The sequence below is a fragment of the Lepidochelys kempii genome, chromosome 12 (genome assembly GCF_965140265.1).
Source record: "Lepidochelys kempii isolate rLepKem1 chromosome 12, rLepKem1.hap2, whole genome shotgun sequence".
Lineage (NCBI taxonomy): Eukaryota > Metazoa > Chordata > Testudines > Cheloniidae > Lepidochelys > Lepidochelys kempii.
The window spans coordinates 4,093,785-4,115,126 of NC_133267.1; the positions used below are offsets into that span (position 1 = coordinate 4,093,785).

General features: G+C 55.9%; 1 protein-coding gene across 6 annotated transcripts in view; it reads left to right on the forward strand.

Annotated features, from left to right (window-relative positions):
• Positions 1-21,342, forward strand: part of IL34 (interleukin 34) — a 60,267-nt gene that overhangs the window by 4,039 nt on the left and 34,886 nt on the right. For 5 of the 6 annotated variants that reach the window (XM_073307212.1, XM_073307213.1, XM_073307208.1 and 2 more), the window contains exons 2-5: positions 10,785-11,229; positions 11,939-12,042; positions 12,880-12,957; positions 13,881-14,054. In XM_073307212.1, the coding sequence (XP_073163313.1) occupies positions 11,202-11,229; positions 11,939-12,042; positions 12,880-12,957; positions 13,881-14,054 (384 nt within the window). In that variant the 5' untranslated portion in view covers positions 10,785-11,201. Of the gene's footprint in view, positions 1-6,405; positions 6,575-10,784; positions 11,230-11,938; positions 12,043-12,879; positions 12,958-13,880; positions 14,055-21,342 lie in introns of all 6 variants that reach the window. The other variant, XM_073307210.1, reaches the window with a different exon arrangement.

The window sequence follows — 21,342 nt, forward strand, 5'->3', positions numbered from 1 at the left end:
CGGAGGCAGGGGGTCGGAGTGTGGGAGGGGGTCAGCTCTGGGCTGGGGGTGCAGGCTGTGGGGTGAGGCTGGGGATGAGGGGTTTGGGGTGCAGGAGAGGGCTCTGGGTTTGGGGGGAGCTCAGGGCTGGGGCCGGGGTACGGGCTTACCTCGGGTGGCTCTCGTTCGGCGGAGCGGGGGTGCTGAGGCAGGCTTCCCGCCTGTCCTGGCACTGTGGATTGCGCTGTGCCCCGGAAGCAGCCAGCAACAGGTCCAGCTCTTAGGCGGAGGCGCGCAAGTGGCTCTGCGCAGCTCTCGCCTGCAGGCACCCCCCATGCCAGCTCCCATTGCCTGGGAACTGCCAATGGGAGTGCGGAGCCGGTGCTTGGGGCAGGGGCAGCACACGGGGCCCTGTGGTCCCCCCTGCCTAGGAACTGGACCTGCTGCTGGCCGCTTCCGGGATGCAGCGCGGTGTCAGAACAGGTGGGGACTAGCCTGCCTTAGCTGGGAGCACTGCTGCTGGGACTTCTAAGGGCCCGGTTGGCGGTGCTGACCAGTGCCGCTGCGACCCAGTGCCTTCCATTCCCTGACCCACTACTGGGTCGTGACCCACAGTTTGAAAACAACTGCCTCAAAGTGAGTGCTTGGTCTGTGCACAGAGGGACTGCGGCATTCGGAAGCTTAGATGCCATCCCACTGCACCTTGGCCCCTACCCCTCACTCGCTGTGGCGGGCGGAGGGTCATGTTCCCCCTTAGAGGCCAGGTAGCTGATGCGGCTGGCTCTGTGGGTGCTTTTGTGGACAAATGCAGAATGTTTGCAAAAACAACCCCACCTCCCCCCCCGCCCAGTTGTATTTGGGTCAGTCGGCTGGGGGCTCTGCTGGGAAGGCTTAAAAATAGCACAAAAAAGAGATTTAAGACGGAACCTTTTCCAGGAACTCTTCATCACAGAGCAGATTGGATGGTGGTGGGGATGCGGGTTTGGAGACTAACTCGACTGGAGTCCTGTATCCTGTCTTCAGCCCTTTACCCCACAACTTTTCCATCCTTCCGCTTCCCACTGTCTGATCAATCATAGAATCAATCATAGAATATCAGGGTTGGAAGGGACCTCAGGAGGTCATCTAGTCCAACCCCCTGCTCAAAGCAGGACCAATCCCCATTTTTTGCCCCGATCCCTAAATGGCCCCCTCAAGGATTGAACTCACAACCCTGGGTTTAGCAGGCCAATGCTCAAACCACTGAGCTATCCCTCCCCCCACCCTGATCCCCACCCTGATCCTCAATTAGCAAACTGATTGAGAAATCACCCGCCCCCAGCTGACTGCCTTGCCGGCGTGGCTGTGGTGAGGTTAGTGGCAGATGTGTCGGAGCTCCCAGCTGGTGGCAGACATGAGCGTGGATGAATTATTAGCAGTGAGCATGACACATGCTCGAAGAGCACCTCTCATCAGAAATGTTCCTGTGTCTCTCAGCTGTGCACCTGCCAGGGCCGTGTGAAAAATCAGCCGTGCACAAACTGTGGTTGTATCAACCACGTGTCATTTAAATATTAGCATTGGCCTTTGCAAACCTGGCCCATTCATCCATACCAACGCCCTCTCCCGCTTGTATGTGTCTCTGCATCCGCCCACAGCAGCATGCTTGAGTGGAGCCGCGCTTTACCCCCTGGGATCTTACCTCCCAGTTGCACAGGATGGTAGGATGGCCCAGTGACTGGGAGGCTAGCCTGGGATTTGGATTCAATAACCTATTCTGCTACAGACTTCTTGGATAACCAGCCTTGGCCCAGAGATCCCTTGGGACCAACTGGAGAGGGCGTAAGGGGCATATGGCATATAGGGATCCCCTGGGTCTGACGTTTACATGACAATGCGCCGAAGAGTGGCATATGAGGTACACACTTGTTGTCTTAATCGTTGCAAGAGGGATGTATGGATGATCTGTAAGGAGTTAAGTATCTATTCTGAAAACTATGCTCTTAAGGTATGTGAGTTAAGACAGGTCGCCTGGAGGTAATTGACAGGTTCTGTTCAGGTAGGGGGCAGGAGACGCTTATCTCCCTTGCTGACCATTATGATGTGTGGCTTACAATGTAAAGCTTGTTGCATAGGGAGCCAGCAGCTTTATTGCAAAGTCAACAAGAGATCACAAAATCTACAGGAAGGAGCACACCACAGGCAGGTGGCCATTTCGGGCTAAGATCAAATAATTAGTCTGGGTCAGAAAAATGCAGAGAGACCCCCGGGATCCTTCACCAAGGAGACAAGCTGCCAGCTGGCATATGAATGGATGGTCGCAGCTGGTCTGGTTAACACTGGGAGAAAGACTTAGGGTGAGAGAACCTTTATGAGACAGGACCGTGTTGGGAGTTAAGTCTAGCTGCTAAAAGGTCTATTATGATTTGGCGTTAGACGTAACCAGTTGTTTCTGATACTTTCTACCTACTTCCTAGTACTCCAATCTCTGTTAAATAAACTTATTCTGGTTTTCACTCTTACCTGATCTAAGGGGTGTGTGTTTGGCGAAGCTGTGATCTCAGGTGTCATGAGTCAGTGGGGTTACTATTCTTTGCGGAACTGCGAGCCTGGTAATTCTGACAGTCCAGTGGAGCAGGGGCTGGATGTTCAGAGGGTGTGGCGTTTGGGCCTGCCTATCGCTAACCTCCAGAGGGACAGGGGAGCCAGTGTGGGCTGAGAGGGAAGGGCTTGTGCTGCCCGTGGTTGGCAGAGCCTGGGAGCCAACCCATGGCAGGCACAGACAAGGCTTCCTCATGGTAAGGTGCTGCACAGCCGTGGGTACTCTGGCCACTTCATCTGTCTGCTGCAGATCCCCTCTGTAACCTATGGGATTATTGCCCTGCCCGCCAGGGGTGCCTGAGCTGAACACACTGGTGATGGAGAGATACTACACGAACAAGGGCAAGCGGAGCACCACAGAGAGGGAGAGCCTGGCACAACTGCTGTGCCCAGGGTAGAGAGAGAGAACCAGGGCATCCCAAAGCCCGCAGGTCCTGTGCCCTGAGGGGCGATTTGGGGAGCTTCATGCCAGTATGCCAGGGCTCCCCCTCTGCGCAAGCTCCGTACATTACAAGTAAGGGCAAAGGCAGCTTAGAGTGGCTCACGGCGGGGTGGACAGATGGCTCCAGGCCAGCTGCTCGAGGGGCATGGCCAGGTTTTCAGGAGGGTTCCGCACCCGCTGCGGCAGCCGAGATGCTGATGCCCAGATCCTGAAAGGTCTTTACAGACCTAATTCCCGTTGACAGGTGCTTTGAAGGAGCCAGGAAATCGGGCTTGTAAAGCATGGGCTGTTGGGAAGTGTGCAGGGTGTGTGTGTGTGCGCGCACACCTGCTACTAGTGACATAATTTAGCCCCTCAGTTCACCAGCGCAGATGCAGCCAAGGCTGTTTGCTAAATTTATTGCAGCTTGGTTAGGATTTTATCATAGGCTTTGTTTTTTAATGCTCCCTATGAACCCGCTCCGATGCTGTGTAAATCCTTATCACCCCCGACACACACTGTGCCTACCCACAAAGGAGCCACCGCATACTTTCGCAGCAGGAGCTGGAATTTCCTCATGCTGGTAAATGTTGTACCCATATTACTTCCCTTCCTCGCCCCTGGTGGTGTTTGTGCCAAGACTTTCTCTGTCAGTGGACAGGTTTCAGAGTGGTGGCCATGTTAGTCTGTTTTGGCAAAAACAACAAGGAGTCCTTGTGGAGGACTCCTCCTAGTTTCTGTCCGCTGAGTGCAGTGACAGCGTGGAGTCCGCTATTGTTCATGGCTAGGCTTGTTGTTTTACTTTCCCAGCACTGGTACAGGCAATCAATAAACTAATCTAGCTCCTTGATTCAGTGACCCTTATTGCTACGATGCTTAAGGGCCAAAGGGCCATGTGGAACTTGGCAGGCTAGTTAACAAAGAGATTACAATCTGAGAAGGAGGACAGGGCTTTGAGACTTGACTAGGGCTGGCAGAGCTCCCTGTTTAGCCTTGGCGATGTTGGGCTATTCGCTCTCTCAGCAGGGCAGTGAGTTAGCAGTACAGAGAGCCTAGAGACGCAAACACGTTAGGTGCCAGGAGCTGCCTCCAGCCTTGATTAAATATCAACCGTGCAGAGCAATGTGTCAGGGATGGGAGTTATGCGGCAGGGGGAGAGGAACACAGGCATTACGGTGGGGTGGGGGAAGGTTTCTTCATTTAATTTACCCTGCTTGTACACTCCTGTGAGTTGCTTTAACTGCTGGTATGTCAGTCCCACCATCTGAGATACCCGTCAGTACTGGATGCAAGGGCAACATCCGTCACCTTACCGATTATCACTGCATTTTCCCTAGAGTCAAATCCAGCTCTTTACAGCTAAATTAAAGACCAAGGCCTGGAATAGGCTTCCTGATCCTAGCCCATAATCCCGGTCCTTTTCTTTTCCAGTCTGTGGTTGGCTGAAGGACACTTCTCCCCCTCTGTTGCTTGATGCTGCAGAGGCAGGAAGCTGGGGGTCGTTGTGGTTATTTCAGACTGCCCCAGGGGATCTCCCTGTGCTGTGCTCAGGCGGATTGGGGGGCGCCAGTTTGGGGCTGTCTGGGAAGGTGTTTCATTTGGGAGCGAGGTTCCCTATGCAACGGCAGCTTGGCAGACAGTGTGGGAAGAGCCGGAGGGCATGGGCGCTCTCCGCCAGGTGTCACTTTTGTCGTCAGAGGTTGGAGGAGGTGGCGTGGCCCCGAGTGCTGCTGTCGTGCACAGAATAAATACCAATGAATTCATCTCCCCGCTCTGCAGGGAAACCGGAGCCCAGCTCCGGCCACCACGCCCCAAGGGCAAAGGGTGCCCCGCCCTGAAGGCAATTACTGAGCCTGGCGCGAAACCTGCAGAAGCTAGCCGAAGGCGCAGGGCTAGATCCTCCGCTGGCATCCATCACCAGAGCTCTCTGAAATGAATGGAGCCTCCAGCTGAGGATCTGGCTCCTTCCAGGGCAGGGCTGGAGTGAATCCTTCAGCGCAGACTTGCGTACAAAAGCTTCCAGGTTCGCGCCGCACCAGGGTTCTGGGCAAAAGCCGTTTAAAGGCCTTTCCAGCTCAATGTGTTTGACAGTGTGAATGGACAGGGCTGGTCCCCAGAAGGCAGAGTCTGGGGCCGAGGTTTGATGCTGATTGTTCAGTGTTATCTTGCCCAAGAGAAGACCTGCTCCCGGTTGAAAGCCAGGTTTGCAGGCTGGAGTTTGTGTCTGTGTTGGTTGACCAACGAGGGAGAGCGGGCGCAGGGCCACGGAGCGCGGGCAGCTCCGCCAGGGGCGAGGAGAAGAGAGGGCCTCCTTCCGGGGCGCTCAGCTTTCGGAGCGGAACGCTGGGTGCAGCAGTGCGGCCCTCGTGCGGGTGAGCGCTCTGGGCCACACGGGAGCTGCTCCCAGGGGTGAGAGCTCACCGAGGTGCGCACGGGATCCACCGCTGCGACGGGCAGCTGGCACTGAGCAGGCAAAGCAGCTCACCCGAGTTGCAGGATAAAGCCGGCCTCCTCTTTACATTGTCTCGCCCGCCAGCTCTCGCTGCTTTTCCTGCTGCGGGTGCAAGTTACACTTGCCCTCCCTGCACACTGAACAGACGCCGGTTGCTCTGCCTGGCCACGCGTGCCACCGTACACACCACGGCTCTGCTGACCCCCGCCCCGCGGGCATGACTCCAGTCAGACTAGCACCAAGGTGGCCACGTCCATGGAAGAGGCTGTGGCCACCAGTGAATCTAAAATTAGGGCTCAGTTCCTCCGCTCGTACGAGGTTCAGCAGAACCTCCGAGTTCCGGACACCTCGGGGATGGAGGTTGTTCCTAACTCTGAACAAGACGCTGTGGACTTCAGCCATGGGTGGTTTGTGGCTGCGGGGGTGGGTCGGGGCTTCTGACCCTCAGGACATAAGGGCTTCAGGTGGGAGGCTCAGGGCTCTCCATGGCTCTGGTCCTGGTTTCAGCTGGGGGGCGGGGGCGCACTGGGGCTCAGGACTTCAGCTACAGGGGAAGTGTTGATCCTGAAGCTGTCGCTTCCCTGCGCCCACATAGCTAAAGCCCCGAGCCCCCACGCGGCCGAAGTCCGGAGCCCCACAGGCCACCTGCTGGGCCCTGGAGTTTTTATAGTGTGTCGTGGGGGGGCCTCGGAAAGACAAAGATTGAGATCCCTGCAGTACAAGATTTGTGTGGGGTTGTTTTGTTTTGTTTTCCCACCTCTGCTGCTGCCTAATTGGTTACTTCCAGTTCCACATGGTGTCTGGCTGACGAACAGTCTGATGCTCCTATCTTTGAGGTTCCAGGGTAGCGCATTAATGACGCGGACCATCGCGGATGGGTTTATAGCAGGGAGCCCTTGTGCTTCGTGATACGTGGTCGCGGGTTGTGCTGTGGGATCCACCCCGTGCCAAGAACTGTTCTCCACCTCCGCAGGCCTGATCTACCCCCAAGCTTGGACGGAGCTAGCAGAGAGGGTGTTTGAGCCCAGCCTGCGCTGGGGAGCAGCTCCCTTCCCCGAACTGGAGCGAAGGGCCAAATCACACCGGCCGGAGCATCCTCGCAGTGCAAGCCCCTTGGCTTCGAAGCTGATTGAGTCGAGCAGGTGCCGTGGTGGTGTGGGGCCAAGGCTCGAGTGTGGCAAAGTGGGACTGTTCTTAATGTTTCCTCTGAATAGTGTGGGGGTGCCTCAGTTTCCCCTATGCAGTTCTTAAGTATCTATGGGGTGGGGTAACGGTGTATGATCATTGCAGAGCCCTAGAGGGCAGGTGTGTGCAGGGGTCTGGACACAGAGAATGGCCAACACCCTGTTTTCTGGCAACTGATGGCCTGGGCCCTTCCTCCCTGCAAGGTGAGAGCTAAAGGGTTGGAGAACAAAGGAATCAGGTGACCTCCTGGCCTGGGACAGGGACAAAGCCCAGAGGAGGAGGGGCTGGAGAGAGTTTCAGTTTGGGTCTGGCTGGGGACATGGAGTGAAGTGCAGACGTGGTTGTCTGGCTCACTGCCTCCCTAAAATGGACCCGGCTGAGGGGTCCTGTTCTCTGCACCTACAAGCTCTGTGTTAGACTGTGTTCCTGTCGTCTAATAAACCTTCTGTTTTACTGGCTGGCTGAGAGTCATGTCTGACTGTTGGGGTGCAGGACCCTCTGGCTTCCCCAAGACCCCGCCTGGGCTGACTCGCTGGGGGAAGCGCACGGAGGGGCAGAGGATGCTGAATGCTCCGAGGTCAGACCCAGGAAGGTGGAAGCCGTGTGAGCTGTGTCCTGCAGACAGGCTTCTCCCAGAGAGGAGACTTTCCCAGAGTCCTGCCTGGCTTCATGGGGAGCAGTTCCAGAGCATCGCCTGGGGACTCTGTGACACCGAGTGCCTATCCTGGAGGCAGTTCCAGGGCGGCGCCTGCAGGGAGGCTGGGGCTGGACAGCCGCTGAGCACGGTCTCGTCAGAACTTTAACGGAGGGTCCATCGGCCCCACATCACCCAGCGAGGCCGTCTCCTCTACCCCTCGTTGCTGGAGGCAGTGATGGGGATTGGGGTAGATCGGTGCTGTGGAGTGGGAGTGGTGAAATCAAGTCCCCTCCCAAAAATGCAGCTTCCTTTGCCCCGGCCCAAGGAGAGGAGGGGAGAACAGAGATGCGCCCCTCCCTCGCCAGGCGGAAAAGCCTCCCGTGCTCTTTGTGTGCCAAAAACTCACGCAGCCTCCCGTACCCCCGGGTGCCAAGCCCCGTCTGTCTTAAGCCCCAGCTTCCTCCCTGATCGTGGCCACCGCACAGTGATGCGGAGCTGGCTCCAATGCCTGCAGGGCCTGGAAACCTTGGGGGCAGCTGGGAACAACCTGAGTTGCTGAGCTGACACAGGTGCTATGGGTCGGGTTGGCTTTGTCTCTTCCTGACTGGTGCAGGCTGGCAGCGTGGCCTTGTGACTGTGCTGTGACCCAGGAGACCTGCCTTCTATTCCTGCCTCTGTACTGGCCCGCTGGGTGACCTTGGGTGAGTCATGTCCCCGTGACTCAGTTTCCCCACCTGTGCAGAAGGGATAATGACACTGACCTCCTTTCTATAGTGCTCCTGAGCTCTGCGGATGAGAAGCACTAGATACGAGCTAGGGATTATGATTCATTTCAGTGGAAAGACCTGTCTGATTGATTCCTCTCGATCTGCGCTGTTTGAAATCAGGTAGCGGTCTAACCACGGCAAGCCATTGCAGGCTGCTCTCCCCAGGCCAGACTGCTCGGCCAGCTGTAGCTGTGAGGCTCTTGCTGTGTTTCCGAGCTTCATTAATGGGAATACAATGTAAAGACAATTATAAGAAAGTTACGGGCAGTAAAATGAATCCAGAGCTGTGATGGGCACCAGCCTGGCTGAGGTGCGTGAGAGTGTTTAAAGTTTACCAGACTAAATAACCCTTTGATTCATCCAGAGCAACACCCAGGAGATTAATAAGACTGGGACTGTTCAGCTTGGAAAAGAGATGACTAAGGGGGATATGATAGAGGTCTATAACATCATGACTGGTGTGGAGAAAGTGAATAGGGAAGTGTTATTTACATCTTCTCATAACACAAGAACCAGGGGTCACCCAATGAAATTAATAGGCAGCAGGTTTAAAAGCAACAAGAGGAAGTATTTCTTCACACAATGCACAGTCAACCTGTGGAACCCCTTGCCAGAGGATGTTGTGAAGGCCAAGACCATAACAGGGTTCAAAAAAGAACTAGATAAGTTCATGGAGGACAGGTCCATCAATGTCCCTAGCCTCTGTTTGCCAGAAGCTGGGAATGGACCACAGGGGATGGATCACTTAATGATGACCTGTTCTGTTCATTCCCTCTGGAGCATCTGGCATTGGCCACTGTTGGTAGACAGGCTACTGGGCTGGATGGACCTTTGGTCTGACCCAGTGCGGCCGTTCGTATGTTCGTACATGCTGCAGTACCTCACTAGCCACGTGCTATTGCTTTTCTCTCTTCTGGCAGCTAGTCAGAGCTCCTGCAGTGATGAACTCTCTGTGCTGTGCTGCCTTATCTCTCATCTGGCACAAAGGGCACAGACTCCTCTTTGCCCAGGACTGAGCCACCTAATAACTAGCTACTATCTCAGCTTTCACATTACATGGAACAAGTTTCAACATCTCAGCTCAGGGACTCCGATCAGTCCCTTGGGATCAATCCTTGCTGCTGTTGGGCCGGATGTGAAACTTGTTTGCCCACAAGAAAATGCCCCGTTACGTGGTTGAAGCCATTGAGCCCGGCGCACGTTTCTGTAGCCCAGGGGCCCTGTCTGAGTAGTTTAAATTGACCAAGTTGTCCCCGTGACAATCTAGACACGTGCAAATGTGTCTGGTTCAGAGTGGTGGTGGATGTGACTTTGCCAGCTCTCGGTCCGACAGGCTATGAGAACTCATGTCATGACTACAGCTTTTTCTAGTAACCAATGGACCGAAGCAGCAAGGCCATTAAAGAACATGGTTGTTTTCAAACAGGTTGTTACCAGTAGGGGGGGATCCCCAGTGGCCAGTCAGGCTCCCGAGCTATCTATCTGTCCAGATGTCCTGTGGCCTAGGGGGAAGAAAGCAAGTCACAGTGTGTCTGGTGTTGAGGGGTGCACCCTGCTTGTTCCGTCTCCTCCCAGACAAGGTCCTTGGGGTAGTAGCAGATTCCACTTCGCATATTGCCTGTTTCTGGGATTTCCTCTTTGGACTCTCTCTCACCAGTCAAAAGGCCCCATCCCAAGTTCCCTGGAACTCACTCCCTTAGTTCTGGGCCAAGGCCAGATCACACAGCATCAGTGACTCTAGGTCATCTGAATCAGTTGTGTATTTGTACGTTTTTGCTCTTACGCTGCCTTGCTGCTGCCTAGAAAACGTGCCCAGCTGCACCCAGCCATGTAACGCATTCAAACGAGGCTTGTGCCCGGACCCACCGAGGGCAGGGTTCTCCTGGCTCTAACCAGCAGCACAGATCTCTGCTGTATAATCAGAGATTGTCCTGCCCGTGGTGCAGGACTGATCCAAATGGCACCTGTGCAGATGTTGCACTGGAAATCCGTGGAGCAGAGGTCCCCAAACTGTGGGGCATGGTCCCCGAGAAGGGCACAGAGCAACATCCTTGGGTGTGGTCGGGGAGGGAGTGCCATCCAGCCCCTCCCTGCCCCCAGCTCTGCTCCGGTCCTGCCCCCAGCCATGTCCCTGGCACCCAACCCTGCGCCTGTCCCTGTCCCCAGCCTACGTGCGGCTACGCTCCTGGCTGACCTCTGCCCCCAGCGCTGGCTGCGGCTCCATTCCTAAGCCCCAGCCTTGCCCCCCCTTACCCTTGTTGATGCCCCCCGCCCCCCACAGCTGCAGCTCTGGCAGGGCGCGGACAGAGATAAGGAGGGGCACGACTTCCAAGCGTTTGGGGATCTCTGCCGTAGGGCATCAGAGGGGGGTATTTCGCCCTTGGCACAGACATTAGGAGAGCTGGCAAAGCACCAGGTACAAGTTCTGGTGATGAGGCATGCTCAGAGCATGACAGCAGGAGCTGGCTTCCAGCCGTCCAAGACAGCATGTATGTGTCTTAGCACGCTGAGACCTGCCTAAGCCGCCACCTGAGGGACCAGCAAAAATGGTTTGATCAGTAGAAATAGATCAAACAAATTGATCCCAGCGACGTACAAAGCCCCTGAAATGCAGCCAGCTGTGGGTGGAGGGTGAGCCCCCAGCAGAGCTCGCCGGGGCTCTGTTTATTAGCGAACGGCTGAGGTGTGCTACCCCAGCTCGGCGCGCTGGCCTCTTGGCTAACGTTGGTTCCATTTGGTTTTACCTCCCGTCTCCTGTTACAGAGCCCAGCTTCAGACGCAGACGGAGGATAATACTAGCGTTGTCCCCACACACAGCCTCGGGGATCCGCAGCCTCCAGCCCTTCACCCTAGACCCCACGTGCAGTGGGGCTGGGTCGTTCCTTCCTCCTGGCACCTTGCGATGGGAACACGTTGGCAGCAGCTTTTCGCCCAGTTGCAGCAAACACGCACGGCACCCTAGAGAGGAGGGGAGAGCCCCTCACCCAGGGAAGGAATCGGCCTCCCTGGGCTGCAGGGAGCCTGCAGGTCCGTCCTCGGCAGCAGTGTACTGGGGCACCCCCTGGTCTCTCTCCCATGAATCGCTGCTCCCGGCACGCGGGAGGCTGTTCCCGCTGACACAGCCATTGTCATGTAGGCCGGATCGTCCATCTGCTCGCTGCCCAGACACACGCCATCAGCATGCAGTGGGGCTACGCACCCTTCCTCTGTGAGTACGATGGGGCGCTCGCTCTCCTGTCACATGCAGGGCAGGGAAAGGGGTCGGACACGCCTATGGCCCTGTTCTGGTTCGGAGAGCACCGGACCAATACCCTCACAACAGCACGGGGCCAAGACCCTTTCCCCAGGCAGCCCCTGGCTGTGCCAGCCCATTCCTGTGCCTCCCATGGGCTGGCACGCTCTGACCTGCTGTGGACCCTGGGCTGCCCCAGAGAGGGCTCTATCTGGAAAGCCAGGGCGGGGATGGCCAGAGGGCCCACGCAGGGATGCAACGGAGGCAGCAGAGCTGTTGCCAAGCCCAGCTCACAAGCTCCTTGTTGGGGCGGATCTGGATAACAGCCGCCCAGGGTCGAAGTCCCAGCCCTGGTCCATGCACTCAGTGGGTGGGACCCAATGCTCTGTTCAGGAACCCAGCCAGGCCCTTAGCATTGGACTGGGGGGAATGTTCTCCACTCTCCCCTTCGTTCAAATGACCCTGAGCCATGGTGGCCAGGTCTCTTGCCCTGTCCTCCCCTCCCCATGCTGCTGCTTCAAAACACTGACAGATTTCCCCCTTCTCCTTCCCCTCCTCTCCCGAGCCCTGCTCTGCAGCATAAGCCTGTTCCTCCTGGCCCCCAGCATGTGATGGGAGCCAGTTGGGGCATGGCCTTACGCTTCTCGTTCACCCTCGGGTGGGGGGGCGGGACGGTGATTTGCAGATTTCGTGGCTGTCCTGGGGCTGGAGGCTGCAATGCAGAAGGAATGCAGGATTATCGAGGCTCTCCAGAACAAGCTGACATATCGGCAACGGCTCCAGTACATGGTAATTCTTTGCCTCAGGCTACGTTACCGGTTGATTTGTGTCTCCCTTTCCAAAGGCCCAGACATGCATCTCGGGCAATAGTGCAGCCTCTGCCTTTCTGCCCCTAGCGCACTGAATGCTGGGGGCCGTGGAATCAGAACCATCTCTTGTTTCATCCCCTTTTGGCTTCTCCGGGGCCAAGATTTTCCAAACTAGCAGCCTGACGCTAACCAGCTAACTGCCCATTTTGGATGCCAGCTAGGAGCCCTGGTTTTCTAAAGTGCTGAGCCTCCAGCAGTTCCTGTTGACATTTGCCCTGCCTAGCAAGGTCCCTCCTCGGGCTGCTGGTAGGTTAATTTCCAAGCCCTGATTTAGGTGCATGACCAGGTACCCAAGTGCAAACTATTTGGCTCATTTTCAAACATCGCAGAGGGGGCTGCAGCCCCCGGAGAGGGCAAACTGGTGCATACGTGCAACTCTGCCTTCTAACGGGCAGAGTCTTCTGCCCAGCTGTGTGTCACAGGCCCTAGACTACAGGTGACTCCTGACGATTCTCCTTTAGCTCAAGTGGTTGGGACTTGTGCTTCTGGAGCAGGAAGGTCCCCGTGGTGTACAGTGACAGTGTCACGGCATTAGGCAGCTGCACACCTGTTCTAGGTGTTACAACCCAGATTAGTTTTCAGCATTTGTTTACCCACAAGGAAACATGCCCAAGGTGCCTGGCACGGTACACGCTTCCCCATCAACTCAGGGGGAGGGGACAGGAGTGGTTGCTGATGGGGACACAGCCCAGGAGGATCCGGGGAAGAGAGAAGCTTTTAGTTCGCGACTAGGATTTTATTTTTCTTGCCTTTGCAGAAACACTATTTCCCCATCAACTATACCGTGAATGTCCAGTTCGAAGAGGTTCTCAAGGCGGCCAACATTACCAGGCTGGTAAGGTGTCCGGTGCTCACTTTCCATCCTCACGCTGTTTACCATCCCGGTGTCCCAGCTCACCTGGGAACAGCTCTGCTGTAAGCTCCATGGTCTTTCTACAGGCGTCCTGAACAGCTGCTCCCTTAGCTCAGCTGGCCGAGACCCCAGTTCTCGGCCTCAAGGGCCATGCGTTCTAGACCAACCATACTGGCCCATGGCTTGTTCAAAATCCCTCACTGCCTCTGGGCTGGAGGTGGTAACGCAAGTGTCAGGAAAATCTTTGACATCCCAGCAAGTGCCAAGAGTGGATGGCATCTGACACCTGCCCTGGGCATTGGGGCTTTTCATCCAGGACGCTTCAACAATCGTCCCTTACGGTGCACTGAAGCCGTGGCTATACCTGGTTCCCCAAGCAGGAATTGAACAGTCCTATAGCAGCGTGAACTTCTAGGGTGGTGCTTGTTTCTCCCCAGTTTCCAGCTAGGGAGCAGCTGTGAAGGTTAAATGCTGGATTGATAGGTTCCTACTAAATACCAGAGTGGGAGGGATGCTTTGAGGAGGAATCAAACTTTACAGAGGCCGGGGGTGTTGGGATCTGAATTTTGCTCACACCCAGGGGGGTCAGGATCTGGGGGCAGCTGCCAAGTCTGGGTCTAGCTTTCCCCAGGGCTTAGGGATGATCTGATCACAAGAACGAGCTGGCAAGCAGGGCCACTGAATCCAAGTAGTGCAGAGATCAAGGCACGCACCAGCCCCAGGTGCTTGCTGAGCAGAAGCTCTTGGAGGCTGCAGTGGAAACGGCAAAGCGGCCCGTGGGCGGGGGCTGGGTGTGGGCTGTGAGGTGCTCTCCAGAGGAGCTGCTGGGGCCCAGGGCAGCAGCCCCTTAGGAGGCTCCCCCAGAGGGCGGCCGTGCGTGACCCTTGTCCCCTCGTGCTCCCCAGCGGGATCAGAACGTCAGCGAGCTGTCCCTGCGCTACCTCTGGCTCAGTGTGAACTCCCAGGTGCTGCTGAAGATCTGGGCTGTGCTGCTGGAGAGGCACCCGTCCTGGGAGTACACCCAAGATCTCTGCCACCTCTTTGAGCAGCTGGCTGAGGAGTACGAGAACTACAACCAGGTGGGGAACCTCCTGGGACCCCAGCACCCTGCCCCCTTTTGGGTTCGATTCCTGTGTCTTGCACAGTGCTCAGCAAGTGACCGTCCGGGGGCCAAACGGGAGGGCGAAGTGAAGGGGGGAGCCAGGGCAGACCCCGGTGGCCAGCGCCAGTGTGGACGTGGGGTGACTCTTGCTGTGACAGGGCAGCATGGAAAGGGGCTGGCCTGCCCCAGCCCAGGTGTGGCTGTGTCCTCCTCCTGGCTTGGCTGGCGGGTTGGGGATGCCGTGGGCAATGGGGGAGCTGAGATGCTGTTTAGGGGCCAGACATACCCTGTGCACTTGGCACACACAGAGGCTGTACCCCACGCTCCTGTGGCCCCCGTGCCAACCGCAGGGCGGGGCTCTGTACCTGCACGCGGGAGAGATGCAGAGACCCATGGGTTGCTGGGTGTGCATGTCCTGCATGCTGGGCTGCAGCTGCCCATGGTGCTGCACGCCCTGCTGCATTGCCCCACGCCCCGCGTCTGGCCCACTGTGTCCCCATGTCCTGCACACCACACCAGCTACATATGCTGAGTGTGCACCTGGCTCCCTGCACCCCACACATGATCCGCTCTGCACGGCACACTGTGCTGTGGATATGGCAGCTGGCCCACACGAGCACCTCCCTCCCCCTCCGTGTGTTTGTCCGCTCTTCAGGGCAGGGGTTTTCTATTGCTCGTTTGTACAGCGCCTAGCGTGACAGGGCCCCGATCTCACCATTAATAACAACACACACACAATGCAGGAACATCTCAGGGGGCTGGTGGCCTCCCCAGAAAACGGGTGCAGGGCAGCTGGCGGGGAGGGAGCAGTGCTGTTGCGGAGGGGGAAGCCTTGAAATCGGTCATAAAGCAAGAGCTGTATGGGAGAGAGCCAGGCCTGAGGAGGGGCACCAGAGGGAGAAGGGACCCTGTAGCCACATGCTGCTCATTGCTGGGGTTTACCCATCCCTTGTGCCCGAACTAGGGTGACCGGATGTCCCGTTTTTATAGGGATAGTCCCTTTTTTTGGGGACTTTTTTTATATTGACGCCTATTACCCCCCCACCCCACCCCCTCTCCCATTTCTTCACAATTGCTCTCTGGTCACCCTAGCCCTAAGCCCAGCGGTAGAGTTATGGCCCAGGGCTAGCCTAACCATGAGCAAACTGAGGCGGCCGCAGGATGTCCCTCTCTAGCCCCCCCAGGAGCCTGTACTGATTAACCCCAACTTCTCAGGGAGCTTCCTGTTTCCTGCTGCTTCCCTGAACCCACTTGAGGAGAACAGGCTGTCAGCTGGAGTAGTAGGAGCCAGTTAGGCCCTAAGACGCTGATAACTTCCCTCACTCAGGCCCTGCTACCAGCCTGCTTATTTCTCCCCTTCAACTGAGTGTTGAGAGCCACTCTAGCTGGCACAGAACAACAGCCACGAGTGAAAGAAGAAAACGCCCCTCTGGGGCAGCATTCAGAAAAAGAAAGCAAAGGAAGCTTTTCTACCTAAGCAGGAAGGAGCTCTCCTGAGATACATAGACACAAATGTTCACGGTGAGCCTTCCGGCCCCAGGGAGGATGTGAGTGGTGAGGAGATGCCTGATCTTCCAGTCAGTCAGAGAGCGGTGACCTGGCAGCTGCTGCAGCATCCATATCTCCATCTCAAGTGGATGTAACCATGCACATTCCTGAAGAAAAGTGTAGATCAGAGAAGAGTGTGGTGGAGACGCAAGAAACAGCTGCTGCTGAGTTTAGTTCTTTAAGTCTAGAGGATCCAGGACTGTGGACCCACTTGAGCAGTAGCCTGAGGGACTTCCTTGTACTGCATGGGCCACAGCAAGTGAAAAACTTCATGTTCCCCAAAGATAATGAAAATAGAAGTTTCCATCCAACACATTACTGTCGTGAAATCCCCAATGGTGACAAAGTGGAGAGGCCATGGCTTATGTACTCAAAACCCAGGATGCTACATACTGGTTTTGTTGCAAACTCTGCCAGTCTAATGTTCCAGCCACATTGGGTTCTACAGGAACAAAGGACTGGACAAATCTGGCTAGAAATCTGGCGTGCCATGAGAAGGCAGCAAATCACCAGAGAGCATTCCACAGGTGGAAAGAGCTGGAGATGAGACTACGGTTAAAGGCCACTATGGATGGTCAGCATCAAGAGAAGATTGCGTCAGAGTCTTTACTGGCAAAATGTTCTGAAAAGGCTCATCGCCATTGTGACAATGCTTGCGACCCAAAACCTAGCCCTGCATGGCACTGCAGATCAGCTGTATGTGCCAAACCATGGAAACTTCCTGAAAATTGTGGAGCTGATGGCTGAGTTTGATGCTGTACTCCAGGAGCATCTAAGAAGAGTCACCACCCAAGTCGTGGCACACACCCCACTACCTTGGAAAAACCATTCAAAATGAGACCATACAGTTACTGGCAACAAAAGTCAAACAGAAGATTGTGGCCGATCTGAAGTCAGCACGATATTACTCTGTTGTTCTGGACGGCACACCTGACATCAGCCATACGGAACAAATGACTTTAATGGTGCGTTTTGTAACAGCAACAGAACCTAGTGAAAATGTCCCTGCAACGGGGACGTTCAGAGCATTTTCTAGGATGTATTGACATTGATGATGCTACCGGAGCTGGTATGACAAATGTGCTTCTTAAAAAGCTGGAAGATACGGGAATTGCGATAGCTGACATGAGAGGTCAGGGCTACGATAATGGTGCCGACGTGAGAGGAAAGAACAGGAGTGCAGACACGGATCCGAGAGTTAAACCCTCGAGCTTTTTTTGTCCCGTGCAGTTCTCATTCATTGAACTTGGTGGCCAGTGATGCAGCATCAGCTTCCAGTGAGGCTGCTGAATTTTTTAATGTAATTCAAAGCATCTATATATTTTTCTCTGCATCAACTCATCGATGGCAAATTTTGAAGCAACATCTGGGAACATCCTCTCTGACACTGAAACCACTGAGTGCCACACGATGGGAAAGTTAAGTGGAGGCGATAAAGCCTATCAAACACCGAATTGGGAATCTTGCCGTAATTGCCATGATGGAGGACAATGGTATGACAGGAACTGTTCGTGGGAGAACAGTGGCAGAGGGAAATGGAATCACCAGAAACATACATAACTTCACATTTCTGTGTGGCTTAGTGTTGTGGCATGACATACTGTTTGAAATAAATGTTGTAAGCAAGAGACTCCAAGGTGTTGACCTTGATATATCTGGAGCAATGGAACAACTGGACAAAACAAAGTCATACCTACAGTCTTACCGGTCAGATGGGGGATTTCAAAACCTTCTGAAGAGTGCACAGAAGTTGGCAGAGGAACTTCACACTGAAGCTATTTTCCCCACCCAATTCAAGAATACAAGAGTCACCGAAGAAGAAGACTTTTTGATTACGAGGCACGGGATAATCCCATAAGAGACCTCAAACAACTATTCAAAGTTGAATTCTTTAACCAGGTGCTAGATTGTGCAATACAGTCAGCTGAAGAACATTTCATGCAGCTCAAGGAACACAGCAGTATATTTGGGATGTTGTTGGATATTCCAAAACTCCTCACTATACCTGAAGAAGACCTACAGCAGCAATGCAGGGCACTAGAGACAGTGTTGACACATGATGACATGCGTGATATTGATGCGAGTGATTTAGGTGATGAACTGAAAGCCCTTTCAAGATACATTTCAGCAGGATCAACTCCAAAGGCTGTTCTGGAATATATGTGTGTCACGGAGTGTGGGGGAGTCCAGGCCCTGCACCCCTCTTCCTGGGATTCACTGAGACTCTCAGCCAGCCAGTAAAACAGAAGGTTTATTGGACAACAGGAACACAGTCCAAAACAGAGCATGTGGGTACAACCAGGACCCCTCAGTCAAGTCCTTCTGGGGGAGCAGGGAGCTTAGACCCCAGCCCTGGGGTTCCCTGCGTTCCTCCACCCAGCCCCAAACTGAAACGAAACCCACCCAGCAGGTTGCCTTCTGCAGCCTCTGTTCATGTACCCGGACAGAGGTGTTACCTCCCCCTCCTGGCTCAGGTGACAGGCTCTCAGGTCTCCCATCCCCAGGGCACATTCCCAGGTCAACACTCCCCCCTCCCTGCTGCCTCACATCCTCACATCTCTCCCCCCTTCGAGACTGAACTGAGCGGGGTCACTGTGACCAGTGACCTGGGGAAGTTCGGGGCCCCCTCTCCGGGACAGCGCATCCGCTATCAGGTTGGCCCTTCCCTTCACGTGGACCACGTCCATGTCGTAATCCTGCAGGAGCAGGCTCCACCTCAGGAGTTTGGCATTGGCTCCTTTCATCTGGTGCAGCCAGGTCAGGGGAGAGTGGTCGGTGTACACGGTGAAGTGTCGCCCGAAGAGATAGGGCTCTAGTTTCTTGAGGGCCCACACCATGGCCAGGCACTCCTCTTGATGGCTGTGTAGCGTTGCTCCCGTTGTAGCAACTTCTTGCTCAGGTACCCGATGGGGTGTGTCTCCCCCTTTTTCATCCTCCTGCATTAACACCGCCCCCAGTCCCGTGTCTGAGGCGTCGGTGAACACCATAAAGGACTTGTCAAAGTCTGGGTTTGCCAGAACTGGGCCACTGACCAGTTCTTCATCGCTCGGCAAGCCTCGTGGCACTGCTCGGTCCAGACCACCTTGTCTGGCTTCCCCTTCTTGCATAGCTCAGTGATGGGGGTGGCTATGGCGCTAAAGTGGGGCACAAATCTTCGGTAGTATCCTGCCATCCGAATAAAGGCTTGGACCTGCTTTTTGGTGTGGGGAGTGGGCCAGTCTCTGATCACATCCACCTTGGCTGGTTCCAGCTTTAGGCGGCCACTCCCCACCCGATGGCCCAGGTAAGATACTTCTGCCATCCCCACCTTGCACTTCTCAGCTTTTATGGTCAGCCCAGCCCCTGGAGTCGGTCCAGCACTTGTCTAACCTGGGACACATGGTCCTCCCAGGTCTGGCTAAAGACACAGATGTCATCAATATACGCCACGGCAAAACTCTCCACCCCCCTCAGGAGCTGGTCCACCAGGCGCTGGAAGGTGGCTGGTGCTCCCTTGCGGCCGAAAGGCAGGGTCAGGAACTCATAGAGCCCCAGAGGGGTGATAAAGGCCGATTTCAGCCGGGCATCTGCATCCAGCGGCACTTACCAGTAGCCCTTTGTAAGGTCCATGGTGGTAAGGTACCGAGCTCCTCCCAGCTTGTCTAGGAGCTCGTCCGGCCTGGGCATGGGGTAGGCATCAGATACAGTGATGGCATTGAGCCTCCGATAGTCCACACAGAACCGGACCGACCCGTCCTTTTTGGGGACCAGCACCACCGGCGAGGCCAAAGGGCTGGCCGATGGCTGGATCACCCCCAAAGCCAGCATGTCCCGGACCTCTCTTTCCAAGTCCTGAGCAGTTTTCCCTGTGACTCGGAAGGGGGAGCATCTTATCGGTGGGTGCGACCCTGTCTGCACCCGGTGGACAGTCAGATTAGTGCGTCCAGGCTGGTTGGAAAACAGCTGTCGGTACGGATGCAGCACCCCCCTGACCTCAGCTTGCTGGGCAGGGGTTAGCTGATCCGAGAGGGGAATTGTTTCCAGGGGGGAACCAGCTCTGGTCCCAGGGAGTAGATCTACTAAAGGGTCATCTCCCTGCTCCTCCCACTGTTCACACACGGCCAACACTGTACTCCCCCTGGCATAATATGGCTTCATCATATTCACATGGTACACCTGGCGGTGGTGCGCCCGGTTCGACAGCTCCACCACATAGTTTACCTCATTGAGCTGCTTGACAATCTTGAAAGGGCCTTCCCAGGCGGCCTGTAGTTTGTTCTTTCTCACGGGGATGAGAACCATCACCGGATCCCTGGTGGCATAGGCACGGGCCCGTGCCGTGCGGTCATACCAGACCTTCTGCTTCCTCTGGGCTCTGGCCAGATTCTCCCTGGCCAGGCCCATGAGTTCCGCCAGTCTCTCTCGGAAGATCAGGACATACTCCACCACTGACTCTCCATCGGGAGTGGTCTTCCCCTCCCACTTGTCTCTCATCAGGTCCAGGGGGCCCCTCACCCTCCTTCCATATAACAGTTTGAAAGGCAAAATCCAGTAGACGCCTGGGGCACCTCCCTGTACACGAACAGCAGGTGAGGTAAGTACTTGTCCCGATCCTGCGGGTGCTGGTTCGTAAAGGTTTTCAGCATCATCTTTAGCGTCCCATTGAACCTCTCCACCAGCCCATTGGACTGGGGGTGATAAGCTGAGGCCCAGTCGTGCCGGACCCCACATTTCTCCCACAAGCACCGGAGCAGGGCCGACATGAAGTTGGAGCCTTGGTCTGTCAAGACTTCCTTGGGGAACCCCACTCGGCTGAAAATGGTCAGGAGCGCATCGGCCACGGTGTCTGCTTCAATGGAAGCTAAGGGCACTGCCTCGGGGTAGCGGGTGGCAAAATCTACCACCCCCAGAATGTATTTCTTCCCCGACCGGGTTGTCCTGCTGAGAGGCCCCACGATGTCCATGGCCACCTTCTGGAAAGGCTCCTCTATGATGGGCAAAGGTCTCAAAGCCGCTTTCCCCTTGTCCTGGGCCTTCCCCACCCTCTGACAGGGGTCACAGGATCGGCAATACTGCCGGACCGTGGTAAAGACCCCGGGCCAGTAAAAGTTCTGTAGCAACCTCTGCCGGGTGCGCCGGATTCCCTGGTGCCCTGCGAGGGGGATGTCATGGGCCAGGGACAGGAGCCTGCGGCGATACTTCTGGGGGACCACCAGCTGCCTCCTGATCCCACAGGACTCCACTTCCCCTGGGGGAGCCCATTCTCGGTACAGGAACCCCTTCTCCCACAGGAACCTCTCCTGGCAGCCTCTCCTCATGGTCCGTCCCACACTGAGGTCGGCCAGGTCCCTGAGCTTCCGCAAGGAGGGATCTTTCCTCAACTCGGCCTGGAACTCAGCGGCTGGGGAAGGGATGGGGCCCGGTTCCCCCTCAGTGGCCAGGTCTGAGGCCTCAGCCTCTCTGAGCCGTGCCCCTCAGCCCTCCCTCCCACCAGGGTAGGGTCCTGCGCCTCCGGTGTGGTACCCTCCCCAAGGTCAGGGTGCAGTGCCCCTCGCCGGCTCTGGCTATGGGTCACAACCAGGGTGGTCTGGGGATTGCTTGGCCAGTCCTCTAGGTCTCCCCCCATCAAAACTTCAGTGGGCAAATGGTGGTGTACCCCCACATCCTTGGGGCCCTCCTTGGCCCCCCATTTCAGGTGTACCCTTGCCACGGGCACCTTAAATGGGGTCCCGCCCACC